This window comes from Agelaius phoeniceus, chromosome 19 (assembly GCF_051311805.1).
Source record: "Agelaius phoeniceus isolate bAgePho1 chromosome 19, bAgePho1.hap1, whole genome shotgun sequence".
Lineage (NCBI taxonomy): Eukaryota > Metazoa > Chordata > Aves > Passeriformes > Icteridae > Agelaius > Agelaius phoeniceus.
Genome location: NC_135283.1, coordinates 13,602,236 through 13,614,964, shown reverse-complemented (window position 1 = coordinate 13,614,964; position 12,729 = coordinate 13,602,236). Strand labels below are relative to the sequence as shown.

General features: G+C 41.5%; 1 protein-coding gene across 1 annotated transcript in view; it reads left to right on the top strand.

Moving 5' to 3' along the window:
* The window catches only part of FASN (fatty acid synthase), a 41,493-nt gene extending 29,197 nt beyond the window's left edge, over positions 1 to 12,296 (top strand). Inside the window, exons 29-43 of the mRNA XM_054645174.2 lie at positions 70 to 248; positions 788 to 907; positions 1,048 to 1,170; positions 1,979 to 2,202; positions 2,504 to 2,705; positions 3,745 to 3,896; positions 4,399 to 4,490; positions 4,636 to 4,787; positions 5,087 to 5,329; positions 6,830 to 7,018; positions 7,563 to 7,790; positions 8,194 to 8,414; positions 8,937 to 9,035; positions 9,163 to 9,414; positions 10,500 to 12,296. Coding sequence (XP_054501149.2) covers positions 70 to 248; positions 788 to 907; positions 1,048 to 1,170; positions 1,979 to 2,202; positions 2,504 to 2,705; positions 3,745 to 3,896; positions 4,399 to 4,490; positions 4,636 to 4,787; positions 5,087 to 5,329; positions 6,830 to 7,018; positions 7,563 to 7,790; positions 8,194 to 8,414; positions 8,937 to 9,035; positions 9,163 to 9,414; positions 10,500 to 10,637 — 2,614 coding nt within the window. The 3' untranslated portion in view covers positions 10,638 to 12,296. The remainder of the gene's footprint in view (positions 1 to 69; positions 249 to 787; positions 908 to 1,047; positions 1,171 to 1,978; positions 2,203 to 2,503; positions 2,706 to 3,744; positions 3,897 to 4,398; positions 4,491 to 4,635; positions 4,788 to 5,086; positions 5,330 to 6,829; positions 7,019 to 7,562; positions 7,791 to 8,193; positions 8,415 to 8,936; positions 9,036 to 9,162; positions 9,415 to 10,499) is intronic.
* The last annotated feature ends 433 nt before the right edge of the window (positions 12,297 to 12,729 follow it).

The following is a 12,729-nucleotide window of genomic DNA, read 5'->3' as shown; positions in this document are numbered from 1 at the left end:
CAAATTTCATCAGGAGAATCTAGTAGCCTTTCCCAAGGCTAAAGATACCTCTTCCACTTTGCTCTTTAGGACTCTAGAAGAAGCAGCTTCAGTGCCTGTGGTTTATGCCACTGCTTATTATGCTTTGGTGGTTCGAGGTGGTATGAAGAAGGGTGAGAGTGTCCTGATTCACTCTGGCTCAGGAGGTGTGGGCCAAGCAGCCATTGCCATTGCCCTGAGCATGGGCTGCCGTGTCTTTACTACTGTAGGTGAGTACTGAGGGCCCAAAGTCATGGGGGGACAGAGATTATATCTAATAGAGGAAGCATGTGTGTGTACACGTATAGAAGTATATATACCTATTTAGGTATATACTTATTCCCCTCCCAGTGTGATCTGCTGTAGCTTTGATCTAGTTTCCAGGCTGAGAACTGGTTACATAGTAAATACAGCTACTGACTCTGTGCTTGAAAATTCTACAGCACAGTCAAATTTATTTGTCTCTCTACATTATATAATCAAAAGCCTGGAAGAAGATCATGGCTTCCTCATTTTACATTTAGTAATATGAATCCAATGCCTGTCCATTGAAAGGCTCTCATCTGTTTCTGGTCCTTGCTCTATCTCATAAATGAGCAGTAGCAGCCAGACAGTCTTTGTTCCAGAGTCTGACATCTTGAGAGACTGAAAGCTTGGAGATGGCTTCTCAGATTTACAGTCCTTGGGGGAAAGATGTGCAGTGGAAAATGGGCTGTTTCATCATAAAAATGAAATTAGTGACATCTTTCAACCTGTCTTCTACTTCCAGGTTCCGCTGAGAAACGTAAGTATCTCCAAGCAAGATTTCCACAGCTAGATGCTAATAGCTTTTCCAGCTCCAGAGATACTGCCTTTGAACAACATATACTTCGAGTTACCAACGGAAAAGGTGAAGTTCAATAAATACTTTTCCTTTTTTTGTCAGCTACCCCACATTATCAGTTGTGCATTCTAAAGACAATATGAGTCACTAGAAGACAGGGTTAGGCTCTCAGCAGAGTTAAGTAGGTGCTTCTCCTTTCATTGCAGGTGTCAACCTCGTGTTAAATTCCTTGGCAGAAGAGAAGCTGCAAGCCAGTTTGCGTTGTCTTGCTCGACATGGGCGCTTCTTGGAAATAGGCAAATTTGATCTATCTAACAACAGTCAGCTTGGTAAGATGGGGCATTGGGAAGCACCTCTCATTAGGTTTTAGCTCCGGCCTAGCACCCCTATGTGCCCTTTTCTGCAGGACAGCCCTCCAGCCTCCCCAAAATTTATACTTATGTCTGGTGTTACTAGGGCTCAGGTGGACAACTGACATTTGTTAAATTTTGTATCACTTATGATTGCTTGGTGTTCCAGTCTATCCAGACCCCTCTGCAAGGCCTCTTGTCCCTCAAGGCAGTCAACAGCATCCACCAGTCTTGAAGGCACAGGGCAAGATAACCCTGGTTTCTCTTATTTGGGAAAAATTTTTTGAATTTTGTAAGGTGATGTGTCAGTGAAAAATTACAGCAATGTTCTCCTGTTGTAGAATGATTGCATATAGCGTTGACAGCCTGCGTCCTTATTCTAATTAAATTTCAAAAATCCTATCATACTGGAAAACCTTGCTATGAGGAGGAGTCTCCTGTGGAGGTAGACATGATGTATGGAGGGTTATAGCTCCCCTGTGACTCTAACTCAGCTGTCACTAGACAAAAAAAAGTTCTTTTTAATATCAGACTGACCATGATATAGCTTGTCCTCTCAACACACAATTTTTTGGAGTTGCATTTCTGTGAAACTGGTCTGCTTGTACGAAAACAACATAATATTATGTATTGGAGAATATATGCAAGAATGAGTTCGGAAAATGTAGAATTCAAGCATCTGACTGCTTTACTCCTGTAACCTGCCCAGAAATGCTTCTGAAGCAGAGGGTAGGCTCCATTTTGAGATGTCAGCAGCATCAGGTCATAACCAAGTTGCTTTTTTTAGGAATGTCTCTCTTCCTCAAGAATGTGGCATTTCATGGGATCCTACTAGATTCAATATTTGATGAGGGAAACCAAGAGTGGGACGTAGTATCAGAGCTGTTGAAGAAAGGCATAAGAGATGGTGTAGTACAGCCCCTGAGGAGTTCAGTCTTCAACAAAGAAGAGGTAGAAGCTGCCTTCAGATTCATGGCACAAGGAAAACATATTGGCAAAGTTATCATCAAGGTAATGCAATAATGATTTTGATTCTCTGATACCTCTGGCCATCCTCTGGTATTGGATATTTTGATCCGTTTTGAGTTGAAGGTCTATGAGTAGGGCAGCACAGGGTCAGTTTTTACTGCTGACACTGTCACAATTGTAACTGTCAAGTCTGGCACTGATTCTACAAGGTTCATTCCTATTGACTGGAGGAGCATAGCATGAAAAGATAAGAAATGCATTATGTATCTGATTATCTAATTGTAACTACCTTTTTTTTGTGTGTGTTTGTGTGTTCTTGGTTGTTTTTTTTGTGGGGGGGAAGGTCCAAGAAGAGGAAAAGGAGTATCCTTTAAGAAAGTCTGAACCAGTTAAAATCTCTGCAATCTCCCGAACCTCCTGTCCACCTACGAAGTCCTACATCATCACAGGGGGCCTGGGAGGATTTGGGCTGGAGTTGGCACAGTGGCTAGTTGAGAGAGGAGCACAGAAAATTATACTGACGTCTCGTTCTGGCATACGAACTGGTAAGCAAAAATTGTAAGGGAGCGGGGAATATGACTGCCTTTCAACAGACCTTAGTTTGTAGTTTCTCTCCATTTTAAGGGTCCTGTTGGTGACTAATAATGTCTTGATCTCTTTTCTTTCCTGTATTATCTCACTTCAAGCTGTTGTCTCCTTTATTGTAAAGGAGGAACAATCTTTTCACTTGACCTTTTTTCCAATTACTACTTTCCCCCTTTTATGCTTCCTATTTCTATCAACCCATTTTCTCTCTTATAGAGGGTTTTTTCTGTAGCCTTTCTTTTATCTTTATGCCCTCTGCAAAGTCTGGCTACCTTGTCCACTGGCTGTAGCATGTTAGATCACATGCCACAAAGAAGGGCCTAAAAACTCCTTGTTAAGATACTTCGTTCCTCATGTGTGGATGCTCACTCTTGCTCCTTAGATTGCTCATCTGTAAAGATGAACCTTACTATCTGATAGCATCCATAAACATTTTTACTTAGATTTAAGGCATTAGTTTGATTACAGTGGCAGCATTGAGATTTATCAGTGATAGTCTTCAGTATTTCCTCATACAAATTCACTCATAACTCAAATCCCTTCTGTCTCTACAGGTTTCTTCTTTCTTTTGGCAAGTTCACAATCACACCACTTTTGTGTACAAAGCCATAGCTCAAATACAACTTTTCAAGTTCTGGTTGTGCTAGTATAATCTGTTGCTTTGCTCTAATCTAACCAATTTTCACTGTCTCAGTACCCAAATTTTTGTTAATTTCTCTTCACAGTTGGTTGGTTTTTTTCCTTCCTTCCCCCCACCACCACCCCAGCCCTTAGGTTGTCCCAGTGCTGTTCTCCACTTTATCTATGGTAGAATTTCTGAAATTCAAATGCTTTCTAGCTGCTGTTGAAATTTTGTGCAATTTTTATCTCATAGATGAATCAGGAATTATTTAGCTATTCAGTCCCTATCTAGTCAGAGAAGCATAAAGGAGCAGCTTAACCAGAGACTTACAGTTGGGATTCTTCATCCAAGGCACTGTCCACCTTTATTTCTTCTAGGTTACCAGGCTAAGCGTGTTCAAGAGTGGAAGGCACTGGGAATCAAAGTGCTGGTATCTACCAGTGATATTGGAACACTAGAAGGAGCACAGCAATTAATAGAAGAGGCTTTGAAGCTTGGACCAGTTGGAGGCATCTTTAATTTGGCTGTGGTAAGTGACAAAAATGCTCAGGACTTGTAAGAAGCAACATCCATTCATGTGACTTTTTTACTAAAGGCAGTCAGGCTTCATACAATTTTAGTTAAATTCTCTGTGTTTCAAAGGACACTATGCTTTGGTCCTACCTGGTGACTAAAGGCTTATGGGTCTGTTCCCTTGACCTGAGAAGCAACAGTATTTGGCCAGCGAGTTCAGTTCTGTGATGAGACAAATGTTGTCCTAGCCTCCTGTGGACAAGAAAAATCCCATGTAGAGCTTGCCAGAATTTCTGCAGTGTCAATACAGGAAAAAATACTGAAAAAAGCAGACTTGGCAAAAGGCATGTTGTCATATTTTGGGATATTCCGGATATGTCTGTACTGTGAAGTTACAAAAATATATTGTGTAGTGATATCCTCTCATATCTCAAGCCATGTGGCATATTTAAACAGAGAAACTCGAGATACTGAAACTACTTTCTTTTTTAATCCCTCTTCCCACCCCCCCCCCATAGGTCCTTAGAGACGGCATGATTGAAAATCAGACCCCAGAATTATTCTGGGAGGTCAACAAGCCAAAGTATTCAGGCACCCTTCATTTGGATTGGTAAGTGTCTGTAGAAGGGACAAATAAGAACTGTTTTTAAAGTCAAGGAACTGATCAAGCTTAGTTGTTTTAGTCTTGCACTAGCCTTTGACAATAATACACTAAGCAGGTTTTTCTGATGGGGTTTCTCCTGCTCTGTTCCAAGGGTGACTCGTAAGAAGTGTCCAGACCTGGACTATTTCGTTGTATTCTCCTCTGTAAGCTGTGGAAGAGGAAATGCTGGGCAAAGTAATTACGGCTTTGCCAATTCTACCATGGAGCGTATCTGTGAGCAGCGGCATCATGATGGACTCCCAGGTAAGATGACTTGACTCATTGCACAGTATAAACTATCTTGCCAAACATCCAGATGAGGACCAGCTCACCAGAAACCTGTACACTTATCTGGAGTTACAAAGTCTGTTGAAGGCTGTTTCCTGCTCCTTGATGTTACTCTGAGTCATTCACGTGTGAATGAATACTCACCATTTAACAGTACAAAGGAGATGCAGGCCTTAGCATAGCTCATTATTAAGTTCCTTTTTTATTAACTCACTCCTGTTCCTGCCATCTGCTTTAGTTAGCTGCTTAGTGTGTTTTTCTAATTTCTTCTCCAGGCCTGGCAATCCAGTGGGGAGCCATTGGTGATGTGGGTATCTTGATGAAGACAATGGGAAACAAAGACATTGTGGTGGGGGGAACAATTCCCCAACAAATGAGCTCATGCCTGGAGGTGCTCGATGTTTTCCTGAATCAACCTCATCCTGTCATGTCCAGTTTTGTCCTAGCAGAGAAGGTCTCAGCGAAAGCTGAAGGAGGTAGTCAGCGGGATCTTGTAGAAGCTGTTGCTCACATCCTGGGTAAGTGCTGTCACTCAAGTACTACTGGACGGTGCCTACTCTCTCATTACTTTTGGAAAGCAGTGGTGCTGCTGTAGGTCCTCTGCTCAGCATCTCTTCCTGATCTCCTGTGGTGTGGCAATGTTGCTGTTGTGAGACTGTTGGCTTTTTTTTTTCCCTTTACACTGCTCCTTCTCTCAAATAAGGACTGTTTCTTTTATGTGTTTTCCTCCGTTAATGTGTTTACATAGATACGCATATATACTCCAGAGTCTTGGGTTTTATTTAGAGTGAGCTGGTACCTTTCTCCAAATGGAGAATCAACAGGAACAGCCCCCAAGAGCAAAATTCTGGGACAGCACGTAAGACAGCAAATACATAACTAACTTCCTGAGTACTGTTCCAGCTTTCAAACATTCACCTTGATATGTCCCCATGCCACAAAAAATAGCTTTTCTCTACTTATTGCTTAACTGGTGTTTTATTTACTTACCCACTCTGTCATCCGATGTGAACATCTAGTAACCATAGCTTAACTATGCATTACAAGTGCCATGTCCTTCTGTCTTGAATCTGCTTTCTTTTACCATCGTGTCTCTTATTTTTGTGTTTGTACTGAATAATTGCTGTCAACTCTGTCTATTATGTCCCTCTTCAGTTGTCTCTATTGCAGACAGAACTGTCCTAGTGACCCTTTGTTTTCTACCAAAAAAGGTACTGATAAATGAAAGACAGTCTCCTGAGTGTTACTTAAGGAGTTGTGTGCAACTCACAGCAAATCTGATCTCTCAGGGCAGATGTGGCTTTTAGAAGCAATAGGAAAGGGTCTGGGAAACCACACCAGCTACAGGGTTACTTTGGAAGAGGAGAGTATGAAAGCAACAAAGAGAGGAGCTAGTAATGAAGCCTAATAGTGGGAAGGGTGACAACATGGGGCTGCACAAGGTGGAGGAAGGGACAAAGAGCTGAAGATGCAGGTGTTATTATGAGAGGCCTTCTACAGGTAAGGAAGGGGTGAGAGATTGAACAGTGGGAAAAATGAAGGTGAAAAGAGAAATGAAGCCTAAATGTATCACCTCCTCCTCCAGTGTTGTAGACATCAAGTGTTGCAGCCAACGATCACTGACACTGATAAATTCAATCTCGGTGTAGCTGAGTATTAGGTCTAGGACTGCAGTTTTCAATTAGAGCCTCCAGTGTGTGGAATCTGTCTAGCTGACTGACTGATCTGTACTTGGTCTAGAGCTGATGTGAAAATATTCACAGCTATTTAGTTGGGAGTGAGGTATCCCCTGTCATAAATCTGTGCACATTAATATGTACTCTAAATACTAGATCCCATATTACAGGGTGGGGGTTGTAGAAGAGGTGGTTGATGAAAGTACTAGATGATCCTGAAAGGTAAACTGCAGCTCTACAGCTGAAGTTTATTGAGAGATAGAAGAGAGTGGAGAAGGCTGCTAGAGAGGCCAAGAGCTGAAAAGAAGTTGGCCTTATGCTAGTATGCTCTTTTGTTCTCAGGGGTCCGTGATGTGAGTAGTCTGAATGCTGAGAGTTCCTTGGCTGACTTGGGCTTGGATTCCTTGATGGGTGTGGAGGTGCGCCAGACACTGGAGAGAGACTATGACATCGTTATGACCATGAGAGAAATTCGTCTCCTTACAATCAACAAACTGCGTGAACTTTCTTCGAAGTCCAAGACAGCAGAGGGTAAAGTGTCTGAATTAAGGTTGCTACCAAATAATTGAACTGAATCCAAACAATTAAGCCTCCAATCTCTTGCTTTCATCTCTAGTGACATAAACCTCCATCAGATCATGAAATAAGGTTATAATTGAATAGCTTTTAAGTGACAGACATGTCACAGAAGTGTTGTGACCATCAGGACAGGCCCATCATTTCTGGGAGCAGGGTGTACAAGCAAGGCAAGTGTGCAAGCTGCTTTCTTGCTTGGCTAGCAGCTGCATGCATGAGTACTCTTATGTAGCTATGTGTGGGATGCAATTTGAGACCTTTTACTTGTCTGGGGAATAAACAATGTAATGTCACACTCACAGGAAGCTAAAATCATATGCAGTTGCTGCAGAGCAACTGACAGTAGGAAGATTTCTGCTTCTATGACCTGATGATGTAGTGAGGCAACAAGCTAATCTAGGGCAGCCCTAGCCCTGAAGTTGTCCTTTAGGAGTATGGCTACATGACCAAAACTGACCCTGAAGCTAATTGGGTTTGTCTGGTGTGCTTTCCTTCAAAGAGCTGAAGTCGTCCCCACTGATGAAGGCAGGCCCAGGCGAACCTCCAAAACTAGATTTGAACAACTTACTGGTGAACCCAGAAGCGCCAACAATCACTCGTCTAAATGATGTTCAGAGCACGGAGCGCCCTCTTTTCCTTGTTCACCCCATTGAAGGATCCATTGCAGTTTTCCACACTCTGGCCTCCAGACTTCACATGCCCTGCTATGGGCTCCAGTGCACAAAAGGTATCTCAGTTCTTCAGCATCTTGAATTTGCAAACATAACATTCTGAACTGTAGTTGCTTTTAGAGAGGGCTTTGTTTCTAGACTATTAAACTTGGAGGAACAAGTATCAGGCCTATTAGTCTGCAGAGGGTCATGTCAAACATCCCCAGTATCAAGAGGAAAAATGGATGAAATTGAAGAGTTTACGTATACAAAAGTCAAAGCATTCTGTTCAACCTGTCCTTGGAAAGCAGCAATATTACTATTACTTGTCCTAAATGCAAGTTGTTAACAATAATTTATTAATTTACCTGCAAAATAACCTGGATGTTTCCAACAGGATTGTTTCTGAGTGCATGAAAACATAATTTGTCTCTGCCAGTGTCTTTTCACGAGTCTTTCTAACTCGCTTCCATGTTCCAGCCGCTCCTTTGGACAGCATCCAAAGCCTGGCAGCCTATTACATCGGTTGCATGAAGCAGATACAGCCTGAAGGACCTTACCGCATTGCTGGATACTCTTTTGGTGCCTGTGTAGCCTTTGAAATGTGTTCCCAGCTGCAAGCACAACAAAATGCTTCCCATGCACTCAACAGTTTATTCCTTTTTGATGGGTCTCATTCCTTTGTGGCAGCATATACCCAGGTAAGGGCACAAAGAGAATCTTCTTTCTGGGGACCATCCTCTCTCATCAGGGCTCATTTTTCTCAAAGCTTACTATTCTGGATCAGCAATCTGAAAAGCTGACAGACTTTCACAAAGATTTTAGAAGACAGCTGTAGACAGTGGATGCTTAGAGATGGCTGAAGGGTAGAAGCACATGAGAGGTGGTCTTCATTAAATGGAAAGAGTTCAAGCACAAATGTTGCTCTTGCTATGATAAATCATAATATTAGTATGTCTTCTGGAAGATCCTGGTGCAAGTCAAGATCCTCTTGTAGTGGTGCGAGGAAACCTTGCTTAAGGGTTCCCTTTAATTTTCATTGTACTTTAGAGAATACTAGGCTCTTAGCAATTGCCACCTGTGGATTTGCTTTCTAATCTGTCTTGAAGGGATTTCCCCCTTCCTTTCCCAGTTCACACCTTTGGTTCTATAATTGTTTTTATCTGACTTTTAATATCAGGCACGTTCCTCTCGTGTTCACATTGTATTCTTCTCTCTTCCAGAGCTACAGAGCCAAACTGACCCAAGGAAATGAGGCTGAACTGGAGACTGAAGCACTGTGTGTCTTTGTTCAGCAATTTACAGGCATTGAACACAATAAGGTACTGTTTCTTATCTTCAAAATCCATGTGTCTTGATATTGCACAAGAGGGTGCATTTTTTTTTTGTTTAATGGAGATGAATTCTCAACTGTTGAGACTAATCTGAAAAAAATTTTAATATTTCCAGCTGCTGGAGGTTCTTCTGCCCCTGAAAGATCTGCAGGCTCGTGTGAATGCTGCTGTAGACCTAATAACTGAGATTCATACAAACATCAATCGTGAAGCACTCAGCTTTGCTGCTACTTCATTTTACCATAAGCTGAAGGCTGCTGACAAGTATATACCAGACTCCAAGTATCATGGGAATGTGACACTGATGCGGGCAAAGTCTCGCAATGAATACGAGGAAGGTCTGGGTAAAGACTATAAACTCTCAGAGGTCAGTCATAGCCCCACTGATGACTGTTGAATTTCTTCTGGTATTTGGGGAAGCCAAAGGAAAGCATGGGAAATCACCCTTACTGAGAAAAAAAAGGACAAAACCAACCTTAAAGACATTGTTCTGCAGCTGCTGTGCTCTAACAAGAATTAGAAGTCTCCAAAAGCAAATAAGTTTATCGGTTTCAGGCATTTTCTGTGGGTAGTGAAGGCCAGAAAGTCTTGCCTGTATATAGGAAATGTTTTCTATAGCTGATTCTTGCAGCTCTCTAGAATGACTTTGGATAGTAATGATGTTAAAAGAGAGCAATCTCTTTTCACTGTAGACCCTGAAGCTAATTCACGGAATGAGGGCAGCCTTCTGAAGAGCAAGTGTCAGTCTTATGACAATAAAGGCAGCTTTTTCTCAGTTACCTTTTTTTCACTTAGAAGCTAGTAGTTAGAAGTGGGTTTCTTGTGGTCTAAAAAAAGTTGGGGTTTGGCCCATAGTCCAGATAAGGTCACTGTACTTCAGCCCCTGCTCACATACAAGGTTTAAATTGGTGCAAATACCAGGGAAAAGGAAGTGATTGTCAGAATTCCCTTCCTGCTTCTGGCATCTCCTATCCTTTCAGATATCTAGCTTAGTCATTACTGATTCCAGGCTAACTTATACATTATTAAAGTTACATAATGACCTTAAAGGAAGATTTCTGGTGGTGGGAGAAAGGGGGGGGGCAGGGGGGGTGTTTATTTTGTTAACTTAAGGGCTTGGAAGTGGCTATTTTATCATTCAATCTTTGATATTTTAGGTAAATTATTCTTTTGGTACTAGGTTGGTTAACTTCCTGCCCAGCTTATATATTTGAGTGGATCACCTGTCAGGTTGTCAGACTATTGTGCTTTAAAACACTGGTTCCAAACAGTGCACCACAGCTGATCTGTGAAAACGTGTCAGAGTAAACCTGGTGCCATTTTTAACTGAGTTTGATAGAGACAGTGGTCTAAATTATGAGTAACTTGGAAGACTAACAAACCCAAAGTGGCTAGGTGACCAGCTGGTTGTAAATTGTGAATGAAAAGTTTTTCTTTTTCATACTTACGCAGGTATGTGACGGGAAGGTATCTGTCCACGTTGTTGAAGGAGATCACCGCACCTTGCTGGAGGGAGATGGTGTTGAATCAATTATTGGGATCATCCACAGCTCACTGGCAGAGCCACGTGTCAGTGTCAGAGAGGGTTAACTTCTACTTCCTCACTATCAGTGATGAAGAAAATGCCAACAACATTCCTAGTTATGACAGGCCCCAAGGAACTCTTCCTGTTCAACATCTCATCTGCTCTGCTGCCAGAACTGGGAAATCCAGCTGGACTCAATTGGTCTTTTTCTGTTTCTTTCTTGCTTATCTTTTCCTTTTCCTACATTTATGGGTTCTATCTCCTTCCTTTCCTATGGCTGTTTTTCCCCCTAGTCTCCCTGTCCATGTTAACTGCAGTGCTGTGACTCTGTCACTGTGCACTGCAGTGAGGGTTCCCCACAGATGTTGCTTCCTACACCCTTGGCAGTATAAAAAAAAAACAAATTTAGGAGTAGATTTCTTGTGCTTTATGTTGTTTTTGTCTTAACAGTATTCCAAAGGGTATGTGATAGCACTTGTTGACCAAGCCTAGTGAACAGGGAGAGAAGAGGAGCTGCAGCTGATTTTGGAGATACTTTTTATCTGTGAAGAATCTGTCTGCAGTTTAGGTCAGAAAGAGAATTCCATTGAGGGTTTTGTAACTATATTTTTTAATTTGCTATATTCTAAGTATTTATTGTGTCAAACCAGAGACTTCTTACTTGGTTTTAATTTATTGTGGGTTATAGGAGCAAAGAAACATCCTTTTTTGGAGGGAAAGGTTTATTCTACAAGGGAAAGTTGCCCATCTTTGAAATCATCTAATTTCTTGTTGGTTTTGTTGGGGTTTTTTTCTTTCTCCCACTGCCCTGCCCTTTTCAGAAAGCATTAGGTAGAAGGAAGGATTCTTGCCATCATGTACTCTTCAGGGGAGAGAGGGGCCTGGGGGATATAGGGTGGATTGTTTGACAGATGCTGCTGTATTGAACAGCCATAACTTGGGCATGATAAAAACAGGCAAGGCTGTCCCTAGGCAGGTAATTTGTTTATATTTGTGCAAGGTTCTGTGGCCTGCTCTATCAGAACCTCAGTAAAGCATTAAGATTATTGCTTTACCTTATCCCCTCTCACCTCCAGTCTTGCCACCCAATGAAAAATTTGGAATGGGGAGGGGGGGAATAGAATTCCTTAACAATAACTGAACAAATCCTCCCATCCTGCTCTCCCATAATCAAAGGTCAGGCAAACATACAAGTATCTGCCCAAGGCCTGTATATATTTTATTTAGCACAGGGCTTGCTTAAGCCTTGTATTCATTTTCCTTTCGGTAATGAGACTGGAAATCCCACATAAGTTAGCTAAGTAATCAGTTTGATGGTCTGATTTTAAAATACAGTAGTACCTTTTTAAAGGAAATTTGCATAAAATTGAATTGAAAAATTTCTTGCCTTTGCTATGCTGGATCTGTCCTTTCCGAAATCAGTAAATCCTTGTTACACTTATGATACAGAGGAGACCTGGGTAGCAACAAAGCACCAGCTAGGAGGAGCTATTGTGCTTCTCCAAAGTGCTGTACAACCCCTCTTCTCTCCATTCCCCAGTAAAGTATTCTGGTGGTCCAGGAGCATTCCAGTGACAGGAACAGATGGCTCTTCACTGCAGGTTCTGACCTAGTGTCTTTTGCTTATACCACCCTCTGTTGACAGTGGCTGGGTTAACTGATTTTAGTTTTATAAAATATTTCTTTTGTGAAATTGAAATAAAACAACATAATGTCAGCTTAAACCATTTTGAAATGTCTTGTTCTTTTTTCTTTTTTTTTTTTTTTCTTTTAATTAATACTTTTTGGTCTGAAGAGTGTCTTTTTGGCTTTTCTAGAATTAAACAGAATTCATCACTGGTTGGGTTTTGAATTCTTTCCTACCATCATTTCTTAATCCCATGTTTCATCTGGAGTCTCTCACTTCTTGGTATAAAGCAAAAAAACTGCTGCTAACATATCTGATTTGTAGTGTATAGAAATAATTATAGTAACAATAATAATGATGAAAATAATAACAATGAAGGCGTAGTATTCTGAAGCATGGCTTGTTGTTGCCATGATTTTGGTACCTTAGATACAACCAATTTACAGCCATAATATTGAAGTGGGAACTTTTAGATGGGCTTCTATTTGCAGTGTTGGACAAGCCATTAATACTCCTGCCTCAGTTTCCCT